Source organism: Vigna umbellata, chromosome 2, assembly GCF_029865625.1.
Source record: "Vigna umbellata cultivar VRB3 chromosome 2, Vumbellata_1.0, whole genome shotgun sequence".
Classification (NCBI taxonomy): Eukaryota; Viridiplantae; Streptophyta; class Magnoliopsida; order Fabales; family Fabaceae; genus Vigna; species Vigna umbellata.
The window spans coordinates 3,522,199-3,550,036 of NC_142166.1; the positions used below are offsets into that span (position 1 = coordinate 3,522,199).

The 27,838-nt window shown below is 31.4% G+C and overlaps 4 protein-coding genes and 1 pseudogene across 5 annotated transcripts; 3 read left to right on the forward strand and 2 right to left on the reverse strand.

Annotated features, from left to right (window-relative positions):
- Nucleotides 1–109: 109 nt before the first annotated feature.
- LOC124826789 (ARM repeat superfamily protein) lies at nucleotides 110–1,936 on the forward strand. The gene is made up of 5 exons (XM_047299727.2): nucleotides 110–496; nucleotides 598–704; nucleotides 824–971; nucleotides 1,211–1,405; nucleotides 1,504–1,936. Exons 1-5 carry the CDS (start codon nucleotides 278–280, stop codon nucleotides 1,732–1,734), a joined length of 900 nt encoding a protein of 299 aa, XP_047155683.2. The 5' UTR covers nucleotides 110–277; the 3' UTR covers nucleotides 1,735–1,936.
- A 1,719-nt stretch (nucleotides 1,937–3,655) lies between these two features.
- On the reverse strand, nucleotides 3,656–11,341 carry LOC124826808 (putative histone-arginine methyltransferase 1.3). Of its 2 annotated transcripts, none has more exons than XM_088105765.1 (15): nucleotides 10,866–11,341; nucleotides 10,652–10,714; nucleotides 10,253–10,355; nucleotides 9,604–9,750; nucleotides 9,404–9,507; nucleotides 8,175–8,273; nucleotides 8,015–8,084; nucleotides 7,469–7,565; nucleotides 7,332–7,386; nucleotides 6,920–7,003; nucleotides 5,175–5,252; nucleotides 4,787–4,890; nucleotides 4,507–4,679; nucleotides 4,278–4,411; nucleotides 3,656–4,093 (listed from the first exon to the last, which is right to left on the reverse strand). In XM_088105765.1, the coding sequence occupies exons 1-15, from the start codon at nucleotides 11,043–11,045 to the stop codon at nucleotides 3,992–3,994; spliced, it is 1,593 nt and encodes a 530-aa protein (XP_087961891.1). In that variant the 5' UTR covers nucleotides 11,046–11,341; the 3' UTR covers nucleotides 3,656–3,991. The 2 variants fall into 2 exon arrangements, with proteins under 2 accessions (XP_087961891.1, XP_047155704.2); XM_047299748.2 differs by having other exon boundaries at nucleotides 4,260–4,411; nucleotides 10,866–11,338.
- Nucleotides 11,342–18,618: 7,277 nt separating this feature from the next.
- Nucleotides 18,619–20,548, forward strand: LOC124826809 (xyloglucan 6-xylosyltransferase 2-like). The gene has a single exon (XM_047299749.2). The coding sequence runs from the start codon at nucleotides 18,787–18,789 to the stop codon at nucleotides 20,143–20,145; it is 1,359 nt and encodes a 452-aa protein (XP_047155705.2). The 5' UTR covers nucleotides 18,619–18,786; the 3' UTR covers nucleotides 20,146–20,548.
- Nucleotides 20,549–22,616: 2,068 nt separating this feature from the next.
- Nucleotides 22,617–23,155, reverse strand: LOC124826812 (translocator protein homolog pseudogene; annotated as a pseudogene).
- A 1,144-nt stretch (nucleotides 23,156–24,299) lies between these two features.
- On the forward strand, nucleotides 24,300–26,810 carry LOC124826810 (heat shock factor-binding protein-like). Its single transcript, XM_047299750.2, has 5 exons — nucleotides 24,300–24,476; nucleotides 25,760–25,813; nucleotides 26,175–26,198; nucleotides 26,289–26,331; nucleotides 26,450–26,810. The coding sequence occupies exons 1-5, from the start codon at nucleotides 24,474–24,476 to the stop codon at nucleotides 26,599–26,601; spliced, it is 276 nt and encodes a 91-aa protein (XP_047155706.1). The 5' UTR covers nucleotides 24,300–24,473; the 3' UTR covers nucleotides 26,602–26,810.
- The last annotated feature ends 1,028 nt before the right edge of the window (nucleotides 26,811–27,838 follow it).

A 27,838-nucleotide genomic window follows, 5' to 3' on the forward strand; every position in this document is an offset into this window, starting at 1 on the left:
AGAAATTTTTTTATATTTCTTTTCTACTTATTTTGGTTATTGAAACAATATATATGTTACCCTCAAACAATCTCAAACTCTAATAATATCATACACCGTTTCATTTTCAAACAAGCCTTGCCACTTAAAAATGTTACCGTTACGAACCCAACACCCCAACGTCTCTTTCCATTTTTAAACCTAAGCCCCAAAAATTTTCTTGGAATCTATCAAATCTTTCACTCACTCTCATTCACTCTCATTTCTCGATCATCTCTCTTGTTCTGCAACACTGACAATGGCTCTCAGACCCATCGACAACGCTCTCCCAACAACAACACCAGAGAGACCCAAAAAGCAACCCAAGATCGCTGTTGCAACCCAAAAGCAGCAAGATCGTGCTGCTGTCGTCAATGGCGAAAACCAAGTTCCCTTGCCCTCATCAGGGGATGCCACTGTTGACTATGTCTCCTCGGACAACCTCAAACCCTTGTCCGATCCCGAAGTTCAGATTCAGGTTTGCGTGTGTTCTTCTTTCTCCCGCTGTGCGATTAAAGATTTGGAATTCAATCTCTTCGGATTATTTTATCTGAAACATAAAAATGTTTGGAAATGCAGAGTTTGATTGAAGATTTGAATTCGAAAAATTGGACCAAAGTTTGTGAGTCTCTGAACAATGCTAGGCGATTTGCGGTGTTCCACTCACCCCTTCTATTCCCTATTTTGTAAGGGATATTTTATGCTCTTTTCTTTGTTTAAATTTATATGTTTATTTTTAAGTTTTGAGCTTTGACTGTTGGGGCAATTGATTTTCGAGGAATTAATGAGATGATGTCGTGGGCAGGGGAAATATTGTGTTGGTGGTGACGAAGACAATGAAGAACCCTCGTAGTGCCCTTTGCAAAACCGCAATTATGGCAGCTGCTGATATTTTCAACGCCTTTGGTGACAAGTTGCTTGACCCCGAGACCTCTGATGCATTTGATGGCTTGGTACTTTAACTCAGATTTTTCTGATATGATCTATTTTGTAGGGTTCATTGAAAATGTATTTTTTCATCAAAATTGGTTTTACTCAGTACATTTTCAAAGGTGGTTTTAGTTCTTAAATTTGTAAAAATGTTGTGAAAAAGATAAATTTTGACCAGAACTTGAGGAAACATGTTTTAAACATCCTTTTTTTTGTTGTCAACTAATGGGTTGGAATGTGTTGTTTGGTTCAACATCAACAGCTGCTGCAGCTTCTGCTAAAAGCTTCCCAAGATAAAAGGTTTGTGTGTGAAGAAGCTGATAGGGCACTAAGCTCAATGGTTAGTTCCATGACCCCTCTTCCTCTGCTTCAGAAACTAAGGGTATATGTGAGTCACAAAAACCTTAGGGTCAGGGCCAAGGCTGCTGTTTCTCTCTCCAACTGTGTCTCAAAGATGGTGAGTAGACATTACAAACACATGTAGACATTAACTCTTTCTTTTACGTTGTTTGTTTTTGTGTTATGCACTGTTCTAAGGTATGTGAATGTGAGCAGGGTCTTGAAGAAATGGAGCACTTTGGGTTGGCTGAACTGATTGAAGTGGCAGCTGATTTACTGAATGATAGACTTCCAGAGGCAAGAGATGCAGCCCGAAGTATTGCAACTGACGTGTATGGGGCACTGACTAAGGACGCAGAACAGAAGATGGAGTTGTGGCAGAGCTTCTGCCAATCCAAGTTGCCACCAATTCATGCACTTTCAATGTTGAAAATAGTTAAGCCCTGAAAAGGAAATGCTTTCTCTCTTAGTTTAGCTGTGTTTCAGCTCATGTTTCTTCATGAGTGTCAAATTTTTTTTTTATATTCAGTGTTACCTTCTTGAGTAGCAATATTGAAATAACATTTCATTCAGTCAGTTTGCTCCATTTACAATACTGTGTAATCTCTCTATATATAGCGGTTGCCACATTATCGATTTGCTCTCCCTATATTCAGTTTTTAAAAACAGATAGATGTTTGAAAGAATTTCTGTCTTGTAAAAAAGCATAATATAAAGAAGAATACTTTTATTACTTTAATTTCCATAATACTTTGTTAAACCCTGTTACTTGTAGCTTCTGGATTTATAAGCAATGCTATACATAATTTTTTAAGATAGTAAAATTTATAAAAGCTAAAAATGGTACAAAAAGGACAATTTTAAGATTTTAAAAATTATCGAGTCTTCTAGCCGCCATTTTATTACTATTGATTCTTGTAGTTTACCGATTTGTTTAATAATTTTGCCTTTCGTTTATTGATATGTACTTTGTCCTAGTTCACTAATCAGGTTCCTATTTCTGTGATTTGGATTTAAGGTCTCTTGGCAAGGGTGGACCTTCTTTTATTAGTGTGATTTCAAGATATTGATAACTCTCAAATTTAGAAAGAATAATATATTTTCTTCTCTATTTTACTAAGAATAATGGACGAATATAAATACACCAATCTCTTGATTACTTTAAGAAATATAGAAAATTAATTCAAAGAAAGCAAATACTTATGATTATAATTTTTTTAAAATACTTTATCCTTATTTTAAAAAGCTAGATATCCTTATTTTATTTCCATGAGCAAACAATCATCCATGTTGGTACCATGCACCCAACAATCATCCATATAGGATAGTAAATAGTTACATCATGTAATAGTGTAGGTTGGTTTCTTGGACATAGATTCTGGAGTGACCTTTTCTCTCTTTGAATAAACTTGATTTTTTATAAATATGTGTAGATTAAGATGCAGGCTTCTCTAGGCCCAGGAGGTTTAGGCATAGGTTCAAATGTCATATTTAGAAGCTTGATAGGCTTATCTTTTTCTCTTATATTCTGCGACTAAAGATGAGGCTGCTTGAAATAGTTCTCTTATTCATTGTCACAGATAATTTTTTGGATGGTAGGTGATAATATTTAAAAAATGATATTTTGACTTGTAAATTTTTTACATTCATATTGACACTATCATTATATTTTACTTTCTATCTTTAAATTCTTAAATAGGAAAGGGAAACAAATTTTACAACTTGAAATGAAGGATATCCTAACCAACAATGGTATAGTTGAGTCTTCTCTTCATTGGTCATGGTGGATTCATATATGAGGGAGTGACTATTGATAGGCTTAGGGTCTTTCATGTAGTAAATGTCATCCTATTATCTGGCATGTCTAATTGTCCTCGTGGAGTTCTTGTCTTATAAAATACAAGAATTACTATACTAGCAACATTACATAAAAGATATTGAGTTTTTGTACAGAAATTAAATTAGACAAATTAGGGACATGAACGACTACTCTTCTTAAAATTATGAATGGCTTACTTAGACCTCTCCTTGTTAAAATATAGAGAATATGCAGGGAAGTATTTAGATAGTGGAGTTGTATATTAAAATGGAATTGGTGTCAATTCGGCTACTTCAATTGCCGATTTAATCCTCAAATGTAAAGTTACATAGATAATTCCAGACACCAAGGATCATTTAATGCTTATAGTTAGCATTGTCCATGACGAGAAGTAAAAATAAGGATCAAACTAACAAATGTTTTGCACTTCGAAGAATTATTTAGATCAATACACTACCCTACCACCATGTTTCCAAACTGCGTCCAACAAAAAAACCATGTCATGCAGCCTGTCAGTGTAGATACTTACAGAGGAATAAAAACGGTATATAATTTAGAATAAAAACTTCACTTCCAATTAGCAATGAAGAGCAACAAGTCTTTCGAGTTAAGAAAAAATAACGCTTTTCCCCTATGAACCTGACATGTCCTTTCAAAGGCAGATGCAATACCTCAAAAGATGAGGCTCACAATTTTACCAGGCTTAAGAATGCAATGTGTTGCTGGATAAATTACGATGCAATTGAATACAGGATTTTGCAGCACAATCACTCACAATAGATAGAAAAAACATCGATGTACAATGAAGGGGTATATCCAAATAAAGACGGACATATTCCCCTAACAAGTTGATTCATGTTACAAAGCATAAAGTATTCATCAACTTTATGCATTCTGCATGAGGGAGTCAATTTGAGCACAGGACTTGGGCGAAGGCTGCTGCATCATCTCCACCTCATCCAAATCTTGAGATTGGATGTTTATATCCTGGCAAACAAACTGACTGTTACAGAAATGACTAGTACAGGAAACAGGAAGAGATTGCATTGCATTATTACTCTTTTAAACAAAATTGCATTTCTTCCATAGATTCATACTCAATAAGCTTGCAGGAAGAAGTTAAAAAATAGATATTGGATTATAAATTCAATACTTGTGTCGGTAGAAGTACTTGAGGTTGCTGATCTTGGTTTAATGGATAAGCTTGCGGTTGAGACATTCTATAGTAAGGTTCTTTCAGATCAAGTTTACAGGATGATGTTTGAAGAATCCCTCCTTGTTCAGCACCAGGGCCCCATGTTTTAGCTAAATGAAAATTGAAATTTGTTCATCCACAACATGGTGCAAGATATAATATAGTAATAAATCAGAAAAAAGAAAACACACACACAATTACCAACCTGACAATGTTAAATAGATTGTATAACTCTGCGCAGTGTGGGCAATCAAGTGCATCCTGCCAGTGATTTCTTGCCCTGCCACAACATATATTGGCTGTGAGAGAACACAGCGTAACTGATACCAGTGGGTTGTAGGTGAACCAGGGGCAGTGGTAAGCCACCTTCGAGCAGTACTGCGGATTTGGAATAATTGAGTGACAAATTGTCTTATGCAAACAATCACAAAGAAGTGATGAATGAAAAAACAGACAATATTGATCACGTAGAAGAGAACGATTACCTTCCATTGAACAGCACATCAAACCAACAAGCCAACCCATGTAGCCTGGCACCCACAGTGGCTATGAATCTAAGAGGAATGTCAATTTCATATAGCTCCTCTTCCTACAGAATGAAACATGATTTGAGCACATTGATACAATATAATTCAAGAAGGAATACAACCGCGATCCAGCAATAGACCAAAAGGATTAATTGATGGATACAAACTACCAGGTCACATACTTCTATTAACAAGTTTCCTGTCAGAAATATGCTGGTATATATGCATTAGGTGGAGTACTACTGTGGAGATGATATCAGTTTGTTTCACGGAAAGTGGAATTTATCAGCCGGTAGGATCTCTGGAAAGTAACCATCTAACCAAATATAACTGAGAAGATTCTCACCTTTATTTTGGTAAAGTCTATCACATGGAACATAGGAGCAGCTATTAACAACCTTGGATCAAAAGCATCGACCACAGGCTGCATGGAGAAGAGAAAAAAGTGAAGTGGGAGAATATATAATAAATTTATTCACCACAACATAAATTTTAAAAACCATAGCAGTCCAATTTTAATCTTTTGACAATAATGGCACACTCGTGGGAATCCCTAGAGGCAAAAGGCTAGTAATAGAAAATGTTGAGAAACATTTCAATTCTATTCTACCCATTTCTGTTTCGCATGTGGGATCCTGAAAGAATTCAGAAAACAACACGTATCATAGAAAAACAGAAAGCTAATCGACTAGTAAAGGTTAAGACACTCATTTTACCCATCTTAGTCTAGCCCATGGAATTTGAAATGGATTGAGAAAACTAAACAAATCGTAAAAATGTCAAATCATGGAGATATGACACCATTAATAAGAACAACTAACCATCTCCTAACAGGAAAGATTAATCCTTCTAAATGGTTTCAACTATAATTATTCTGTCTCCCTCTACCTCTAACAATAGGGCTACACTCCATCAAATCTTTTCTTCTAAATCCGGCTCCTACTGATCTTCATCATGCACATCTAAACGACTTAACTAGATTCTACCATTTCTCTACAGTAGGCACCACACCACCAATTGTCATTAATTAATTTGTATTTACCACAACCCAATGTTTGGATCATCTTTACTGAGACCAACAAAGTACTCACAATAAACATTACATTGATAGACAAGAACCCCATATTAGAAAGGCGTATGTTAGAAGGAAATCGAGAGAAAAAGAGGATTAAACCTGAGAGGCAGATTCGATGGTAACTAGTATTATCAATTCAGAATGAATAGGAAATATTGGCAACTCCAAAAATCATTCATGAAAACATATCAAAAGTCATAACGACTTATTGTTGAAGCACTACAGACAAAAAAAAAATTACAACATATACATGAAGATAATTAAAAATGTAAACTAATGAAAGACAACCATATAATTAATAATAATAATGATAATATCAAGTCTAGAAATTCAAATAACAGTATAGCCCTCAGCTTGCTACGTGAATTACAAATATTATTCCAACTCAACTTATTTGCCAGGCACTCCAACTATGTTACAACGGAAGCAGATCCTGATTTTACCCTTAGATTTAAACCATTGTCACTTAATACAAACTCTCAATAAGCATGCAAATATTTTACAAGATAATAGAAATAGGTGCCAATTTATTAAGAGACAATGAGTTTGACAGAATGGAATGCTTGCATCAGGAATGCAACAGGAAGAAAGGAAAGAAACCAAGCGAGGATTATGTTAAAATTAGAGGTAACAAGGGAAAATATAAACAAAAAAGCCAGAACTAAATGTAAAGCTGCATATGGACCAATTGAAATGCATTTTCAGCTTGCTATGTAAATGCCAAGTACTATGACTCATAGAATCATGAATTTGACACAGAATAGTATGAAAAACAGGTGATGTTGCAACTCAAACAATAAAAATGCATTCATATGTCTAAGTGAACAAAACAATAACTACTGTCGTCTCTAAGTGAATTGTAAGCCTTATGATCTCCAGAAACAGATATCACATATAATGTGCAAGGGGATCACCAACAAACATTTTAGACATGTTCCAAATACACCCCTATTCTTATCGGAAAAGACCAGTTAGAAATCTTCATTTCATTTTTTGAAACCAAGCTTGAGCGATACCTGAGAAAAGTATCCTTGGAAGGCAGTACCATGTAAGGGCGTCAAATCAACGCCATAATAGTTTTGTTGCTGCCAAAACAGTGCCTGAACAGGTAAAATAGAACAATATTGATCAATGAAATTCAGAAAAGAAGAATAATATATCTTAAAAATGATTGGTTTAAAACAATGGTCTGATAACAAGGATATTTTCTCTTATCAACTATCACTAAAAGAATGTTATATGATGGTACAAGTCTGAAAGAAAATTTAAAAACCAACATCCAACAAATAGGGTTCTACAAAGCCAAAATAATTGTTCTTTTAGAAAGCAGGATCTTTCGAGTACTGTAATCCAGTTACATCAAAGAACTAAAAGAAGTGCAAGGTGTAAGAAAGTAATGTGTCTGTAAAACAACAAATAATTGCACACCTTATTAGCAATTTCAACGAACAAATATTCATCGCTGAAGGGAGCCATGTGAATCCTGCAGCAGTAATAAACAAGGTTAGGAGCAGAAAAATAAATCACAAAAGACGAAAAAGTAGAGAAAGTTTGCTTCAAATTACCTTCCTACACTAGGAAACATTTTCCCATTAGGGGTGAGAAACCTATCCCTTGCAATGACATAAGACTCCAGCATTCTTTCATTGACTAACAAGGTGCCTGCGCAACAACGGAGAAACCTTCCTGACTAATAAATTATGAACAAAATTATTAAAAAACTGCTGATCCCCATATAACACTCAGCCTTTCCAAATTCCTATGATAACTTATCTCAACACCACAAGGCGGCAGCAGAAAAATCTATTGACAAAAATTTAACTTATGCATGGACTACACAGTAGTCAATTGCAAATAGTGGAAAAGAGTATCCACCTCCAAAATAACTACAGTTGCAATGAAGAACTGAGTATGGTTACAGACCATGTGGGTCGTAGAGCCTTGTCTACCTAGGGTACAAATGTAGGAGCATTTGCAACTTGTGCTCTGACAAATGCCTTAGGAGCAGCAGGGGGCACTCTATTGCAGCACCCTGCCTGCACTATGGACTACTTTAATGGATTATCAAGATCATTCTCTAATTGACAAAAGAAAGTAAAACAGAAGCTTACCCATGGGCTCAGAGATCAGAATATCTGCTCTCTCAGGCAGTTCAACATCCTCAACTTTGCCTTTAATAACCTATATGTAAACATATCACTTGACATAGTCCTAAACAATCAGATAACTAATGAACAATGACTACTAAAGGAAGCTATGGCAAAATCTTACTGTAATTCGTTGTCCGAGTATTGGGTTCCCAGCTATAAGTTTACGTGCATATTCTGCCATTTCAGATGCTTCCACAGCATAAACATGTTTTGCACCTGCCTGGAAACAAGACAGAACAATAATGAAACACACCATTTCTTACAAAAGAAAATAAGAGTAGTTCCAGTCTTTCTGTTGTCTAGGGTTAAGAATTGTTCCTTATGAAGCAAGAGAAATTACCCACTTCTTGGAAAAGTATTATGTGGGCTCAGGAAGCACACCCAAAACCTTACAACTTAACAAAGTTAGTTATTGACGCCATTTCACTGTCAGGGAAGTGTGACTCTTTTTGAGCTTTGAGCAGAAATAAGAATTTCATTTTTAAAGAAGTTTCTAAAGTCATGGTGAATATCTATCGACGTTCAGATTGTTAAACTCATTTGCAATTTCAGAGTACTTCAGGGAGCAATTGATTGATTTTTCATTGCTGCGTAGGGTAGAGATTATTATAATGACATATTTAATATTTATGCTTATTATTTAATTACTTTGTTATGATCTCTAATATTATTTGTTCACGGAAGCAAGCCTTTGTAATTCATATTACTTACAAACTAAGGTGAAACAAATTTTTGCCAAAGAATTATACCTATTAGGATTCAAATGATATATATTAAAACTAATTGTTATATTTTATATCTTCTTTATTGTGATGCAATTTTTTGTACTTACATGTATATTACATGTAAGATAGAGTGTCATATGACAAGTAAAAGGAATCAAAAGCATGAGAATTGTTGCTGTAAAACAGAGTACCACATCAAAGTGATGGAGTTACTGTGAAATAGGAAGTCTGACATTGATAGTAAATTTTGAAGATTAATTGAGATAAAATTGAAATTAAATAATTTACATACAAAAAAAGAGTAAAGTCCAACTATCATTAAGGACAAAATTGAAGTTTAGAGAGTCTGTTTGCAAAAGAGGTCAAGTTTAGTCGAGTTCAAGTGTTTCCCCCCTTGAAGTATAAAATGTTTGACGAATTTTATTTCTTTTGTAAATGTTTCTTTGTTGGTTCAGCTAGCCAGGCCATGTGATATTTTTAATTTTAGTCCTCTGCACCAGTCATGGTCCAATGTTTAGTAGAGAGAAACTAAGTGCGGAAAGAAAGATTGGACAGGAAAGTCACACAGAATTTTTAAGCAATCTCATTTGGCATATAGACTTTGCAGATTAGAGAGTTAAACTACCTGGGCAGCAAATAATGACAAAATTCCACTACCAGCACCAACATCAACTACTACACGGCCCATGAAATCTGACCGATTCTCAATAACTGCAGCATAATAGGTTCCTAAAGAAAAACAACAACAATACAGTAAATAAATAGAAAGAAGTCAAAAAAGTAAAATAACTAAATATAAAACCATAGAATATAATTATGTTTAACCTGTCCTCACATAGTCCTGCAACATATTTTGTTGATGCAGAAGTTGTCCATAATAATGAAAATACATTTTTGCAGAAGATGACTCTATCTTCTCATCAAACTTGCTTTTAGAAGTTATTACATTAGTTCCATTTGGTAAATTTCCTCCTGCAATAAAAAAATCAAATATATAATTAAACAAATATATTATATTACCAATAAATAACCAATGTAAGCATGAATGGAGTGAACAATAATGAACAGATTTGAAGATGAAAAATATTTTAACCAACAGAAATTAATTAATACTGCAAAATACAAACAAATTGCTAACTGTAAAGAAAAAACATAAAGGTTATACAACACAAACAATGCTTCTGAGTATAGTGAGATCCACATTAACTTCATGTGTATCATTTCAACACTGCAAACTACTATTACAAGTTCTTTAAACATCCATTAACCATCTAACCATTCAGAAAATCTAAAAGCACATTGAATGATGAAATTCTTTCATCTAAATTAACACAATTGTCAACAGCGGCAACAATGCAGTTGATTTATAAATATTATTTTGCAAACCAAAGATGACCGAGGTAATCAGAATCAAAAACAGACTTTGTCAAATGGCATTCTACAAGAAGGTTTACACAAATTTCCAAAACAGCACCTTGAACATTGAATTCCTTCTTCCATTGTTGGAATACACAATGGAAGGCCTCACTCTCTTCCACATTTCTAAACTGTATAGCGACTCCACTGGAATACGATGTCTGGTTCAAAAATAGCACAGTTAAAAGACATACATATCTATATGGCATGCAGTACATCAACTAATTAAGCAATGGTGTCAACCTCACCCAAAACAAGCATAAACATCACTATTGAAAACAAATTAACAAAAAATACAGAAAACAACACAGAATACAAGTACCATAGTACCAATTAATTGAAGCTCAAATCTTCTAAACACCAAAAAAAATAGTAACAAAACTTATAATGTGCGAGCCAAATGAAACAACACCAGCTGAGATAGATGAGATAGCAAAAGGTGTTTACACATGTGTACCTGTTTGTCCGCATCAGACCCTTCCACCATGCAAACAGATTCAATAGGACCTAACCTGAATGGCTGTATACCACAAAAACGTACATTTCAATACACCGCAACCAAGACAGAGACATTACTATCACAACACCATTTGCCGCACACTCCATCACGAAGTGAACACACCAAAAAACCAAAGAATCTGGCGAGATTAAAAAAAAAAACAGAAACGAACCTGAACATCTGTAAGATGAGCACTGAGAAGAATAAGGTTAGATTCGTTCCGAATTTGAAGACGGTCACCAGCGAACACAGCAACACCCGACAAAGAAGATGAAGAGGAAGAAGAAGAAACCTCAGACACCGACGCTAATGCAAATTCTCGCTGCTTCCTCTTCTCCTCCACCAAATCCATTTTCGTTTCTTCTCCAACCTCAACCTTTCTCTATGATTTTATCCGTGTGATAATATAATTATCGTGTGTGTATATGTAATTAAATAAATAACTTGTAGAAAGATGAAATGAAACTAGGTATACACGATTTTGATTTAAGAAATGGAAATAAGCTGGGGTTTGGGGTCGAGAACTGAGAGCCGCCGCCAAGAGAGAGAAGCTGGTTGAAGGACGAAAGAGTTTCCGCTTTCGGGTTTTATAGTGTGTTTGTGTGAGTGTCAGTGTGTGGTGGTGTAATTGCCTTGTGTTGGAGAGGGTGAGCCAGGAGTCTTGTGTCATGATCTACTTTACTTTAATGCTATCTATGTATTATGTATTATGTATGTGTATGTATCATGTCATGTATGTAGGCAATAGTATCGTGGAGGTTACTTTTCCACGATAAATCTATTTTAAAAGAAATTCCACAAATAAATATGTCTCCAAATTATTTATTACAATTTCATTTATGATTAATTTGCAAAATGATGGTATTCATGTTAGAAACTTTATTGGAATTTAAATAATAAAGAAGAATATTCTAACAAATGTAGAAATTCATTTGTGAAAATGTCTTTTATTATGAGTTTATTGTGAAAGAAAAATTTATTGACTAAAAAAATAAATGATTGATATCAATCACATATATTAATCTATTTAACTTGTACTAAAAATGGTATGAATATTGTTAAAAACTTAACATTTAAAATTTAATGTAAAATAATAAAACTAGTTCCTCCCAAACTTAACACTCAACAAACTCAACAATACTTTCAGCATACATCACCCAACTACTCATATAATTCAGATTTAGTTTTTTTCCTTTTTGGTTGCATCCTACATAAAAAAAGAAAATGAAAAACATACACATTGGATATGAGGTTTGTCATTCGCATCTTCACATTGAAGCACGTGTATGTTACACTCAATGGAAGAAATTAAAATAGTTCAAAATGAAAGCAACATTTCACCAATTTATGTTTGCATGAGAAAAACAAATGCACATGGTTAGCAACATAGCTCTATTTTTACTAGGGTGAGAAAAAATTTGTATCTGTGATCTAATTCATTAAATTTAAGCATGTGATTGGATTAAATTGAATGAACAGATAATATTGAATAATAAAATAGATAATTATGATCCGATTTTCATAAGAAATTGAATTTTTTTGAATACCTCGTTTGTATTTTAAAATATTTATAAATTCATAAATATATTTAAAATTTTAATATACTACTATTATGTTAAAAATTAATAATAAGTAAAAAATTCCTAATTAATTATTATTATTAAAGCAATACGTGTCTTTATTATAATTAAATATACACAATATTTATGTAATTTTATTAAAAAAATAATTTAATAAAAATTCACAATTCGAAAGATCTGATCAAATTAGCATGTAACTCAGATAACTGAATCTAATTAATTAAATGATTAAATCTTAATTTTAAAATATTGAATTTAGATTAAGTTGGTTGGGTTGGGTTCAGATTTGATCTACCATTAATTGTTACAATAGATACTAGGTATTTAATGACTTTTTCATCTACTAATATCGTTTGAAAGGAATGTCTTTAATGTATAGGTGTTCGACAATTTTTTTTACATGGGACGTCACCGAAGGTTGTAGAAGGTTGTAAGATAAAAACATTTTCAAAATATGATTTTTGTTATATTTAAACACTTAATTTATTTTTGTTTGTTTTTAGTTTATATTTTTGTGAAAAAAACTTAATATAATATTCCATTAACTTCACATTAATATCATCCGTCAAGTGTCAAAATTCAAGGACTCCCATCAAAATTATAATAATCTTTTATTTTAAAATCCACATGATACATTCAAATAGTATTGACACATTTAAATGACTACATTCAATATTTTTTACTGGAGACTCAATTAATTTTTTTTAAAAATAAAAACCAAGTAAAATAAATACAAACAGTAAAAGAAATAAAGAAAATTATATGCATTGTTATATTATAAACTAAAACTCTCAATTAAATAAAATTCTCATTTTTTTATTTAATCATTTTCAATGTTATTTATATTTTCTCATTCATATGTACATTTCCCGCATTATTATAAATTCGATTCAAAAATTCTTTCTCAACCACTTTAAACACTCTTTTATGTCTACTCATATATTTAATTTTCTTAGTTCTTTGTCTATTTGAATTTAAGCATAAGAGATGTAATTTAAATTACACATTTTTGTGATTTAAATTATTGGAATTACTGTTTATGGACCATTGTTATTTATGTAAAAGAATGAATACCTATAACATTGTTATTTATGTAAAAGAATGAATACCTATAACAGAAAAAAAATAGATGAAAAGGTTTAATAATTAACCTGATCAGAGATTTTAAAAAATCCTTGTTAAAATTCGTTAACGAGGATAATTAATTGCAACCTTCAATGATTATGGAGACAAAAAGAATTCAAGACAATTCGATCAAAATGAAAAAGAAATATATAAAAAAAAAATTGTATATTGTATCAATGACATTTTTTTCTGCAACTTTGTAATTTTTTTTTCTTGTACTTCCATATATTTAAAAATTCGAATTTTACCTTTTTTTTTATTTTGAATTATAAAATACAAACTGTTTTTATTTTGAATTCTAAAATAAAGAATACACTTCCAATTATAAAATTTAAAATAAAATATATATATATATATATTATCAGACTGTGCAACATATTTTGTATTTTGTATTTTGAAACTGTAGTTCATAATGTTTTTTGGAGGAAGAAGAGGGAGAGGGGTACGTTGGTGAAAAAGGAAGAAAATAGAAAAAGATAAAGGCAGAAATGTCTTTTCCCATAACATGTGGAGGTGCTGATAGAAATGTATAGAGGTGCAAGAAGAAGTTTTGTTGAATGAGAAAGATCTTTCTCTTTTAAAGGTGTTTGAAGTTACTAAAATAAATAATGCATTATTATTGACTATAATTTATTATCATGGTCATCGAGTAAGCTATGACTAATTTTTAAACGAATATAATCGATTGTTAATGCACATGATTTAATTTGTTATTTGCAAATGTAAAGTTTTTATCGTCAAACATAATCCATTATCACTTAAACTAATCAATTATTTGAGAAGATGTATGAAACCATTTTTGATTCAATTATTTGAGAAGATGTATGAAATCATTTTTGATTCAGATGATTAATTACAACTTAACCTAGTAAATTATTATGTTAAAAAAAATAAAAAAAAATAAAAAAAATGTATTTTCATTGTAAATTTGCTTGATATTGTATTAGAGATTCATTTGTGTTTTGTGTTTTGATCACACCGAGATGAGTTAGTAATGGAGAAAGGAATTATCAATAAGAGATGTAAAAATTATTAAAATCATCATCAAATCAGTATATAATTTTCTGCTCTAATATTAATCAGGATTTTCTGTGATTTTTTTTTGTCAATTAATATTTTATTATCAATGTACAAGGAGAGGATTATGTAGTCTATACACGTTTAAATGTTAAAACCCTCCCCAACCAACATCACCATAAAAATGAATATTGATTGACAACAACAAAAAAAAAGTTTTTCAGATGAGTTGATTTATTTTGACATAATTTAATTAAAAAAAATAAAAAGTAAAAAAAGGATCATCGATGTTGTATTTTTCAATTAGTAACATTTATTTGTTATTTAAATAACCTTTATCAGTTGGTGATAACTAAAATAATCGATTAATATATATATATATATATATATATATATATATTAAAATTCATTAAATTTGAAATATGTTTTCCAAACTAACAAGTGTAAAAAAATTATCCAAACATTAACTAATTCAGGAAGATAATAGAAATTGTAATATTCACTTATTTTTATTAATTAATTCGTGTATTTTTCTTTATAAAAAATCTAAGCTTGCATTATTTTTTATAAAAATAATATAAAAACAAATATAAAATGTAAAACCCTGTAGAATGAAAAACAATTTTCTTTAAAAAAAAAACAAAAAATCCAACAGCTTTATAGAAATAAGATCGTGTATATTTTCTTCTCCAACTCTTTCTATTTATAGTCTTATTCTTTTCCTAAGTTTTCTCACTCAAAATTTTATCTTTTTCGTTATCAAATCGGTGATGAGTCGTATTTTGAATGGTGAAATTGCATATTTAGTTTATTTGAAAGATTGATTTTTTTTTAATGCAAAATGCTAAATTAGGTTGAATTATTAAATAATTTTACTTAAACTATATGTGAATATGTATATATAATCATGGTTAATGTGTACTTAGTTTGTAAAAATCTTAAAATTGATTAATTAATAGTTGTTGAGAATGTCTGTATGAAATTTCAATTGGATAATATGAAACTAATTAAGCTAAGAAGCAGGAAATTTGTGATCATTAAAATGTTGTAACACTTATAATTGACTCAAAGAGTTTCAAATTACTTAAATCAAACTTAAAATATCGTCAGGCGTCATTGCAGTGTTGTTGGACGCCATCACAGTGCTATCAGGTATCACTTAAAAAATGACTATTAACTTGGGGATGTTAGGCCCATTTTTTAATTGTCAGGCACACTTAAATAAGTGAATCCTAGAGTGTTGTAGAGTTGGGTGTCATTTTTCCAACGTTGTACGCCACCTTGTTTTTCTAGTTTGGGTCATCTTGAAAAAAAAAGGATTATTGTTTTGTTAACTATCAAATCAAGTTGAAATTTTGATGGTCTTAGACACATGAATTTTTACATTGACCGGTGAAATCTTAATTAGAGGTTTGTAGTTAGAAAATATAGTCCCTTGTGTTTGTCCTAATTTATATATTAAAAAAAACAATTTTTATTTGTGATTTTGGTTTAATATTGGAATAAGATAAGTTATATGGTTGTTTATAGAATTGTTGATAGATTCATTGACGAATATGCATGTTTATAATGATGTATGAAATTGTAGATGATGAGTTTGTTAATGGATACGGACGTGTGTGAAAATATACGATGATTGTTTGATATTTGGATGGATGCAAATATAAATGATTGTTTGATATTTAGAATTTGATGTGGAATCATGTTTGTTGATGGAAGTACAAGTTTGATGTAATTTCAGAAATATTGTAGGGAGATTCTATAATAGTGTTCATTTAGTGTTTCATTGATGCAAGAAGTAGTACTGAAAGTTTATCTTGAAACTTTAATACTCATTTAAGACTCGTGTAGAGTAAAATTGGTTACGTAGCAAGAGAGACAAAAGGTCATATTGTTAAGAGTGACATTAGGGTTCACTTAAAAGGACTACTATTATGTGTGGCAGGGTAGAATTCATTGTCCCATGACTTTGCGGGGTAATAGAGACCACCATACGTGTAAAAACTACAAAGAATTATACATTAATATTTAAATTGAGTCTATAAAGTTGGTAAACGTATACTTTATTTTTTTCATGAATGTTTAAAATACACTTATTTTATGATAAAATTAATGTAATTGTTATATGATTATTTTTTTTATAAACTAGCTTCTCCTCTCATGTTTGTGCTTATTATGTTTAATACTTTTTTAAAATTATTATTTTTACTTGTATGAGCAAATGAAAAAAATAAATATAAGTTTATTGGTAAGAGAGCTATATAGATATAAGATTGTGGGAGTTGTGTTTGGCTTATATCTTTCGATCATCTTTAATTTTTTTTAAAATATATTGATATAAAACCTTTAATATACTAGTATAATTATTTTGGATAAGTTGTAGTAACATAGTTACATGGCCATCTTTTACTACTTTATGAATTATTAATTATATAAAGTTTTATGAATTATTAATTATGTAAAGTTTTATTACACTGTAAAAACTAAATAAAATATTACCAAATTATGAAACATAATTTAAACTGTTATTTAAATTCAAACATATTAAAATGAAATTTCTATAAATTATTTTTTAATACATAAAGTAACATAATATTTTATAGCACTGTTTTTATCACAAATAAATACTTTTTCTAATTTGTAAATTTTATTCCACTCAATTTACGTACATAATTTATTTACAAGATTATTAGAGTCATATCTATTAATGTAAATAAAACCAAATTCAAACACAAAATAATACAATAGTTTACACCTTAGCTAGTCTGTATTTATGACAGGATTAAACCAGTAGTCAATTCACACTAACAAAGTAATAATAAAATACCGCCAATAAAAAAAATTAAATATAAGAAAGAACATAATTTTATTTTCTTAAAATAAATGCAACATATTATCTATTGTATAATTAATCATCCTCTTAAATAAAATACATTTAAAACAATATAATTAATTTCTTAATTTGAAATATAACACAGGTAATTCACTATAAACTATGTTTCGAAAATTATAACTATCAAAGTTACTGCATATTTTAAGAATATTTTTCTACCAAAATAATTTCCTTCTAAATTGTTTCCCTAACAGTTTTTTTTAATATCCATCTCTTTTAAAATCATATAATAATGTTTCTTAAAATATCAATTGATTTCATATTTAATAAAAGCAAACTTTAATACACAACCATATATGTAACTTAATATATTACAATTAAGATATGTTCCCTTTATTTAAAGGGATTTTTACGTCATAAAATAAAAAAAAACTATTTGAAAAAAAATTAAGCTCAATAACTCAAATATTTCTAAGTATCAAAATTGTATTTTCTTTTTAATTTTATCCAACATCATTGTAATTTAATATCATATAGTATTTTCTCTAAATATATCTCTCTCTCCATGGATTTATTTATTTTTGTTTAATTCTAACTATAAAATAAAAAAAATGTATATAAAAAATATATTTATCTTACAAAAATAATAAATTATATAAAAGATTGTCCTTGCAATTGAAATAAAAACAATAAATTACATAAAAGACTACACTTACATTTATTTTTAGTATCTAGATTCTAATTTACTGTAATTTCCTTCTCGATCAATATTCATTTTTTTTTCTCTATTTAAAGGAATTCATAATATTATTATAAATATTTAATATTATTATAATTGTTTGTTATTATTGTTATTGATGAATGTAGTTCTGATTTTTTAAATTATTCTTGTTTCACATAACTATCCACTGAACTCTATTATGATCATTATAGTGAGAAAAAAAAACCAGGGCTAATAACTGCCTCTTAAATATTTTAAATATTTCAAAATATTTTGAAGCTTAATGATAAAAAATATAATAATTTCACATACAAAAAATAATTAAGCGAACTGAAAATAATAAATAATTAACAATTTTCAACACGATGGACCAAATTAAGCGAACTGGGGATACATGTTCCTAAGGCCCAGGCAGTTCTTAGCTGTATACCATCAGTGCCACCCAACATAACACATGCGACGCGCTAAAACTACAATTAATGCAATTTTAAAAAGTATAATAAATATTATATTCGCATTAACGAAAATGTAATAATACTTATATATATATATATATATGTATTAATTAATACTTTTTTATATATATTTATAATTGGTAATGGGAAGAAACATAGGCTTAACTGAAGACAAAAATTACACAGGTAAAAGATGGCATAACACCTGTCCTGCACCGACATAATATGTTTTGTAGCATCTTAAATATTAATCACGCGTCTCTTCACACTCCTTCTTCACTCTCTCTCTCTATTCCTTCCGCCGCTTGCGAATCGCCATCTGAGAAACGCGTTCAATTCCGCCGAGTTGACTCGGAGAGACAATGCTGGAGCGGTGCTTGGGGACGCGGCGCGTGCGGCAGATTCATCGCGCGTGCCGGCACAGTACGGTGACTTTCCTCTGCCTCTTCCTCACGGTGGTCGTCCTCCGCGGCACAATCGGCGCTGGCAAGTTCGGTACGCCGGAGCAGGACTTCAACGAGATCCGGCACCACATCTCCGCCGCCCGCGCCCGCCGCGTCCTCGAGGAGACCAAACCTGACGCCGGTTCCAACGCCGATTCCAACCCTAACAACTACGCCACCTTCGATCTCTCTAAGATCCTCGTGGACGAGCCTCCCACAGAGGACGAAAAGCGTGACCCAAATGCTCCCTACACTCTCGGACCCAAAATCTCTGATTGGGATGAACAGCGCCGAGCCTGGCTCCGAGCCAACCCCGAGTACCCTAACTTCATACGACCCAACAAGCCACGTGTACTTTTAGTGACCGGTTCGTCCCCCAAACCGTGTGAAAACCCGGTCGGTGATCACTACCTTGTGAAATCGATCAAGAACAAGATTGACTATTGTAGGGTTCATGGGATTGAGATTTTCTACAACATGGCTCTTTTGGACGCTGAGATGGCAGGGTTTTGGGCCAAGCTTCCCTTGATTCGTAAACTTTTACTGTCGCACCCTGAAGTGGAGTTTCTCTGGTGGATGGACAGTGATGCAATGTTCACCGACATGGCTTTTGAGGTTCCCTGGGAGAGGTACAAAGATTCCAACTTTGTTATGCACGGGTGGAATGAGATGGTGTATGATGAGAAGAATTGGATTGGGTTGAACACTGGGAGTTTTCTTTTGAGGAATTGCCAATGGTCTTTGGATATTCTTGATGCTTGGGCTCCTATGGGGCCTAAAGGGAAGATTAGGGATGAGGCTGGGAAAGTGCTCACTAGGGAGCTTAAGAATAGGCCTGTTTTTGAAGCTGATGATCAATCTGCTATGGTTTATTTGTTGGCCACTGGGAAGGAAACATGGGGTAACAAGGTTTACCTTGAGAATCATTATTACTTGCACGGGTATTGGGGGATTTTGGTGGACCGTTATGAGGAGATGATTGAGAATTATCATCCGGGACTTGGGGATCATAGGTGGCCTTTGGTGACCCACTTTGTGGGGTGCAAGCCTTGCGGGAAGTTTGGGGATTACCCTGTGGAGAGGTGCTTGAAGCAGATGGATAGGGCTTATAATTTTGGGGATAACCAGATTCTGCAGATGTATGGCTTCACTCACCAGTCCCTTGCTAGTCGCAGGGTGAAGAAAGTGAGGAATGATACTAGCAACCCTCTTGAGATCAAGGATGACCTTGGGTTGCTTCACCCTGCTTTCAAAGCTATCAAGCTCCCTTCTTCTTGATCGTGGAGCTTATAGGTTACATTTTGTCAGCGCGATTTCGGAAATTGCAGAAATATATGATTGATGCGGTTGCAACTGTGGTCCCGGTGACCCCAAAAAATTGAGGTTGACGCCAAAGTTGGGGTTAGTCCAAACTTGGTGATGTTGGTTCATTTTTCTAATTCATACTACTGCTACTTGATATTCATCATCTGCTGCCACAATACTCTGCTTTGTAGCTGCCTGTGATGATGATGATGATAGTATTGAAAATTGTAATCTTTAATTTGTTTTGCCTTTGAGTTATAGTGATTTATTTGAAAAGAAAAAAAATGCCGTTCTTTTCTGTGTCTATTCTTCCTGGACTTTGTTGGTTCATTTTGTGGATAAATTGATTAATGAACAATTGTCAGATTCGGAATAATTCCTTTCTTTATTGCTGGATGAATTTGTTGTTCTTTCTATGTTATCATTCCCCCTTGTTGGTAAAGCGCCCGAGGAAGGAGTCTATCTCTTGTTAAGATGCAACTTCTTCTGCTTCTGAGCCAATCTTAGTTTGGACTGTTCTGTCTGAGATTTCAATACAAGAGACATTGTTAATGATTGGAACCGCAACTTAGATACTGAAGCTTTTTGAAGTGTTACGGAGATAGGAAAACTGGTCGTTAAAGATGATAATTTTGATCCAATCTCTGATAGTTACAGTAATACAGTTTGCAGAGTTATGTGTGAACTGATTTGCTGTGGAGAAAGGTTTTGAAAGAGGCAATGGATTCAATATGTATTTCTCACTATTTTAGTAGTTTCGTCTTCAGTTTTTGGGTACACAGGGAGGATTTGACGGATCTATTAAGCAATCATGGAGCAATATAACATGCAACCATGTTTCATAGTTTAAACTGAAGAACATTCGGAAGGACTGAGGAAACCACCTTCACTGTAATGTCAGGAAATACTCTGAGCTCAGTAATTAGTACATTATCCCACTTTTCTTCGCAATGACAAACATAGTATTCTACAGTCACACGAAATAAAAAAAACGTGTATTTTTTCTCTGTGTGTGTGTATATATATATTAATAATTTCTATATAGATGAGAATAGATAAGTATTTTTAGAGAAAATAAAATCACATCTAAAAGGTTATGGGAGAAAACAAAATATATTAACACAGATTTTTTTTATAATATTTTGATATAATATACGTTTATGATTTCAAAATGTAATAAAAATATCTGAATCAAAATATTCTTTTTCAAGCAAAATATTTTACTTAATTTCAAAATGTTATAAAAAAAAATTCAATCAAAATATTCTTTTTCAAGCATAATATTTTACTTGAAAAGGAAAAGAATCAAGGCAGTATGAAAAACACAGACTTAAAATGAGAAAACGTTTCATATCTACTTTATGATAATATCAGAAATTAAAAAAAATGCTAAACAATTGCTTATACTTTTTAAATTTTGTGGTTCTCATTTCATACGTACTTTATGATAATATCAGGAATTAAAAAAATGCTAAACAATTGCTTATCCTTTTTAAATTTTGTGGTCCTCTAATTAGACCCCTTTCACACTTGGCCTCTTCCATGCATGTGTTGTTGTGTTTAGAATGTTTTAAAATATTTTAACTATAGTATTTTACAAATAAAAACTTGAAAATATTGTACCTTATTACAAATTCAGATTAAGTTTTGTATAAACTAATTTATTTGTCATTATATGTATTGCCAAACATATAAACTATCACCATGAAAAAATTGCTAATTTTGGAAGAGGAAAGGATTATATAACGTGATTAATTTTTTAATTGAAACTGAAACACTGTTTTTTTTTCTTTATGTATTACAATTTCTCACTGCTTAATTATTTTGAATTATTAGTTGCTAAATCTGTTTTTATACAATAACTCATCGGTTGCTAAAATTTTCTTATTTTTTTAATATTAATTTTTGCAGAACAAATAATAATTCATATGAAGAGCAAGACTCATTTTTCATACAATGCTCTACAGTACTCCAAACCCAAAAAGATACTTTACAGACTCTAAAGAAATATTTTAGTCAAAATAATAATAAAAAAGGTCTGGATTAAACCATTTCTTATCATGATCTTGATTTTATTCCAATGTTGTATTTTTGTTTTTAATAAAATTACTCTTTAAAAGAAAATTATATATTGTTATAATATACAACAAGCAAACACATCGAAACTACATGTTTTATTACGTTAATTTTTACGAAGTTAACAGCATGAAAAGTGATTGTTTACAGTTGTTTCCTGGTTTTGCCATGAACTTCAAAACATATAGCAGAAACTGTTTTTGTGTGAACGAAAACGAAGAATGCAGCAAAACGAGGAGAAAAGCTTTCGAGATATCTGAGAAATAATGATTAACTAATGCTGAATACGAAGGAGATTAAAATAGGGTAACACTATTTGAAGATTACACATGTTTCTGTACCTAAGAGAATCGAGAATTTGCAGAAAGTGACGATGAAGGAATAATCAGATAAACATTAGCTTGAAGCTAACAAGAGAAAGATACAAAGCGAAAGCCAAACAAGGTTTGGCTAGATCTTTGGCAAAAGGGTTAACCTTTCTAAACCTCAAGTAGCACATAAAGAGGGTGCAAAAGTTGATGATGCAAGAAAGCAAAGCAAGCCAATAAGCAGCCATGATGAGGACAAGAGGGTGCCAGACAATGCTGAGAGAGAGATGAGCTATATAAAGAGACATTGCGTCGGTTTCTCCTTGGAAGCCACCGTCAGCCCAAACTAACCATGCTGCAAGACCCATAAACAAAGACGAAGCTAACGAAGCCAAGTTAATGAACCATAGTGGTGCGAACCAGAAGGGCTTTGATACGCTGTTGTACCTTCGTCCCGAACCGAAGAGAATGATTATGGTGAGTGTTAGGCTGAAGGGAACTGCTAGGCCTATGGCTAGCGATCGTAATGCTCTTCTGGCTTGTGATTTCTTTCCGTCGTGCAAGCTTTGAGAAGCCATGGAAACTTTTTTCTGAGCAAAAATGGAGAAGAGTCATGCCAATGGTAGGATAGAGATTAAATTGGTGAATGAGTGTTTTGGAGCAAAGTTAGGAATAGGACATCGTTCAACTAATACTTCTCCTTTCCTTTTTTTCAACTCAAGGTATTTAAGGAAAATAAAAATTTAGTAACTTTCTCAAAGGAGTTCATTTTATTTACAATATTCAATATTTCTTTTATGAACATGTCAACTTGCTTCCACCGATCATCCATCAACTCCCTTCAAATCACCAGTTGATTTTATAGATAATGATACTTTGACAACATTTTTTATAATATTTTAACACTATCTATGTGTCATTCTGTGATTAGTTCATATTAGTGTTTATGATTATTATTATTGATTGTGAAATAATTTTGAACTATTCACATAATGACACATAAATAATGTTAAAATATTATCAAAAAAATGTCAAAATATCATTATCCTAATTTTATATCAAAATTAATTACAACATCTTTTAGATTATATCAAAACTAATTTGTCATACATATAAAGAATATAAAATTAAAAATCTATTAAAATAATATAAATATGTCTAAGATGTAAATAAAATACAAATGTATATATTAAAAAAATGAGTAATTTAATTCTATAAAATCGGTTTATAAAATTAGATTTTTACGTATTTATATGTTGAATATAAAAACATTAAGTGGGCAGGGTACGATATATCAATCCGATAATTAACAACACGATCAACCTAAGCTAACAACAAATTTTACTGATATAAATTCTAATTTATGATTTTAATATTATATTAAAAAATAAAATTTAAATTTAATTTATTCATTAAAACCGATTTGTAGAATGACAGTTTGTATTTAAATATTATAAATTATAAATTCATCTGATTTTAAGTTGATACAAGATCTCTCATCGGTACAATTTTTTTTATCTTCTTTATTTTTTTATTTGACTTTATAAGAGTTAATTTTATTTTATAATCATATGCAAGAAAATACATATCTCATTCAGAAAAGAAGCCTGGAAGAATTAATGACATTTATTATCTTTTCTTATTTGTCTTACATTCTAAAACTAAAGTGTCCAGTCCTCATTTCATTTTATAAAGTGCATTCCTGTTTTTTTTTTTTTTGACTAAATTGGAAGGCAAAAAAGTGTAAAGAGAGTAAAATGAGCAACGTAGGATGAATTTAAGGAGCTTTATTTGCTTTTCCCTTTCTTGAATCTCAAGGCTACTAACATTCCCTGAACACTCAAATACAATAACAGAGAGATTTCAACCATCGCCATTTTCTGCAACAATCAACTCAACACGCTCAATCACTCCAACATGGTAAGCTTTACTTTCCTTGCATTCTCTTCCTTTTTTAAACGCTAAAACGCTAGAAAACGTAGGAGAACGGTACTTGCCACTTTCGGTTCAGAAAACGGAAACCCTAGGATCGTGATCAAAATTTCTACTCTTTTCTGTTTTTTGTTTTTCCCACTCTTCGAGTGACGATAAGTTGGATTCGTGATTCTTGCGTCAGTGTTACCTTTTCATTTCGGGTTTGTGGGTTTTCAAATAGTGTGTTTTGAAATGCGGTGGTGTCGGGGTAAATTACAGCATTGTTGTTTTCTTTAGTAGTTGCATGTTTTTAGTTGTGCTATTGGGTTTGGCTTGTGGTGTATTTTGAATTTATGAAATATTTTCTTATTTTGTGTAGTTGATTAGATTTTAGGTTGGGATTTAACTGAGCAACTTATTTTAGAAGGTAAAGTTAGTAATTTCATTCATTGATGCAATCATAACAAATTTAAAAGGGTCAACTGTTAATATTGCTCTATTCTTACTTCATTTAGATAATCAAATCCTTTGAAATGAGAAAAACATGTGGTTGAAGAAACTGTTTTGCATTTCGGAGGAATTTAGTTTGATGTTTGGAAGCAGGCGGTGATATTTCTGTCTAATTTTGATTTATTCAGTTTTAACTTTGGAAGTTCATGTTGTGTTTGATTGTTGGCGTGGTAACCCTCATTGTATTAGTAACAAATGGTGTATATGATTGTAGTTCCCCCGAGAACAAGGATTGCTTTGTTGTGGCTTTAGATGTTAAACTCGCCAAGATGGTTGTTGTGATTCCTTGTGTGTTAAGGAGGATGTGGCTTTCTTTTGTAGTGCTGAGAATGCCCTGATTATGAATAATTTTAGTCTGAGGATTTGTGTTTGGTTGCTGGTTGGGGTGGGGTTTCTAAGAGATGGGCAGGACTAATTAACAAACTATTGCCTAAGATGCAAATTATTCATTAAACAGTGCTTGAGAACTGGATGTTATATTGGTGGTTATGAAGTTGATCAAACCATTTAGCAGAAAGTTGAATATTGTTGTGTTTGAACTTTGGTATGACTAGTCTTGTTAACCATTTGCAGATTAGCTCATGTATGCATTTTTATAGTATGAAGGCTGCTTTTGTTATGTACCAACAAATAGTTGTGGCCGACTTAATTGAAATGAAATTAATTGTTCTGTCTATCATTATTTTTATGGAACTAAACTCTCTTGAATGTGGAATATATAACCATTAGTGGCAATCTGGCATTACTCCGTTTTATCTCACCATTTTTGCTTTTGGCAGAGTGCACATGATGCAGAAGACACTAAACAGAGCACTGCTGATATGACAGCTTTTGTGAGTACCTTACGAATCTTTTCTTTTCTCCACCGTGGATGGACAAATAAAAATGGGCTAGCTATAGATTTCATGAGTTTGTGTACGGTTAAATTCTCATAGAATATAATTTTAAGGTGACCCTAACATGTTCATCATAGTGGAAAGTCTGCATTTAAAATTATGGAAGGACCTATGGTCTGTGGTATGCTGTATTCTTAATATGTGCTAGAGCCACCTTATGTCTAAGAAAAAATGAGTAGAGTCAATTGATGTATGCCAAGTTTTTTCTTGATCCAAACAATACATTGATGAATTCCACCATCCTCTCTCAAAGAATCAATTGCTGTGTGTTTCCTAATTGAATTGCTGCTCCTTGCAGGTACAAAATCTTCTTCAACAGATGGTAAGTTGTTGGGTCTGATTGTTAAAATTTCCATTGACAAATAAGTGAAATCATTACACTGTTTTATCATGTGTATGTCTTAATTTGCAGCAAAGCAGGTTCCAGACTATGTCAAACTCCATCATTTCAAAGAATATCCTTTGGTCTACAATTTTACTAATCTCTTACAACATATTATTGGAAAATTGTGTCAGATATATATCATAAATTATTAAATTATTTTATTACTGGTTTTCTTAACTCCAATGAACTCGATGAGATGGGCAATAGGATAGAGGAATTGGAGCAGAACATCAATGAACTCCGAGCAGAAATTGGTCTGGAGAGCTCACCTTCTCCTTCAGTCACCGAGAGAGAGAAATCTCCTTTGCGTGAGTTGAAGCCTGAAACAGAAAATCCTTAAAAATGGCAGCAGAATGGTTCGGCATAGATCAGTGTTGATGCTTTTGGCATGGTTCATTTCAAACTTCACGGGTTGATGAGCTGTTTCCATGCATTACACATCTTTTTTATTCGGTTCAAATAGTTATGAACATCTCTCATTTTCGCATTCCTGTAGAATGTACTGAATTTTATCTTTTTATCTTTGAGTGTACTGAATTTTATCTTTCATCGTCAGCCCCGTTAATCATGCATTTCACAGGAAGTTATCAAAATTATATTAGATTGATTTTAATGGTTTTGGGTGGTCAGTTTGAACATTTAATTTTTAAAAGATTATAAGTTGTGTTATCAAATATTAAGCAGTATGCATCCAAACATAGATTTATATTTCTATTTGTGGTGTTAGCTATTGTCAAAGAGAATAAAATGTTTGTAAAATTCATTCCAACCTCGTAACAAATATCATATAGAATTTGTTAGTTTTATTTTTATAGGATTACAAAATATGTTTTGCATAACAAAATATATAAAAATTACATATGATAAAATTATAAAAATTATTTATATTTAATTTTATAATTTTAATAATAATAGATTATAATTTTACAATTTTTTATTATCATACAAGGAAGTGAACATTTGTATATTTTCACTAATATAGAATAGAAGGGGAGTAGGAAATCAAATTATATTGTTTGAATGAAGATTTTTTAAGAACGAATTCAACTTTAGAAACAATTTGAAAGTTTTTTTTTTATAAACTGTTATTTCAACGCAAAAAGATTTAAACAAAAATATAGTAATTTAAACAAAAATTAATTATTTAAAATGATAGAAATTTCAATCTCATCTAAAAATAATAATTTATAATTTTTCTTTTTATATATTTAACCTTTTCTTATACTTCTCATTAACTAAATCATTGTTGTCAACTACTATCTACTTGGTCAAAGTCGAAACAGTGTTAAGTTGACATTTTTTCTTGAGTGATGTCAATACAAGTATTTTTTAAACCGAAAATAACTATGATTGGTGGTAAGCTATTTTCTTAGACAAAGTTATTGTTATTTTTTTTATGCCGACAAATAAATAAATTTATCTTAAATATAACTCTAACCAATTATGTTAAAAAAATTAATTTTAATGGACATTAATAAAAATCAATATAATTAATATTAACTAAAATTAAGATTAACCAATGAAGGGAAAAACTGTCAACATTTATTGAAAACCTTTTAACAAACTTTGGTAAAAGA

Bases quoted from the DNA above. Each gene is read 5' to 3' on its own strand.
- LOC124826810 (XM_047299750.2), top strand. The intron at 25,814-26,174 runs GTGAGTACCTTA...TGCTCCTTGCAG, and splicing joins CTGCTGATATGACAGCTTTT to GTACAAAATCTTCTTCAACA. The intron at 26,199-26,288 runs GTAAGTTGTTGG...CTTAATTTGCAG, and splicing joins AAAATCTTCTTCAACAGATG to CAAAGCAGGTTCCAGACTAT.
- LOC124826808 (XM_047299748.2), bottom strand. From the start codon at position 11,045: ATGGATTTGGTGGAGGAGAAGAGGAAGCAGCGAGAATTTGCATTAGCG. The intron at 8,274-9,403 runs GTAGTTTAACTC...TCTTGTTTCCAG, and splicing joins TGTCATTATTTGCTGCCCAG to GCAGGTGCAAAACATGTTTA. The intron at 4,094-4,259 runs GTATTGAATTTA...TTTGTTTGCCAG, and splicing joins AAGTACTTCTACCGACACAA to GATATAAACATCCAATCTCA.
- LOC124826789 (XM_047299727.2), top strand. From the start codon at position 278: ATGGCTCTCAGACCCATCGACAACGCTCTCCCAACAACAACACCAGAG. The intron at 497-597 runs GTTTGCGTGTGT...TTGGAAATGCAG, and splicing joins ATCCCGAAGTTCAGATTCAG to AGTTTGATTGAAGATTTGAA. The intron at 972-1,210 runs GTACTTTAACTC...CAACATCAACAG, and splicing joins CTGATGCATTTGATGGCTTG to CTGCTGCAGCTTCTGCTAAA.
- LOC124826809 (XM_047299749.2), top strand. From the start codon at position 18,787: ATGCTGGAGCGGTGCTTGGGGACGCGGCGCGTGCGGCAGATTCATCGC.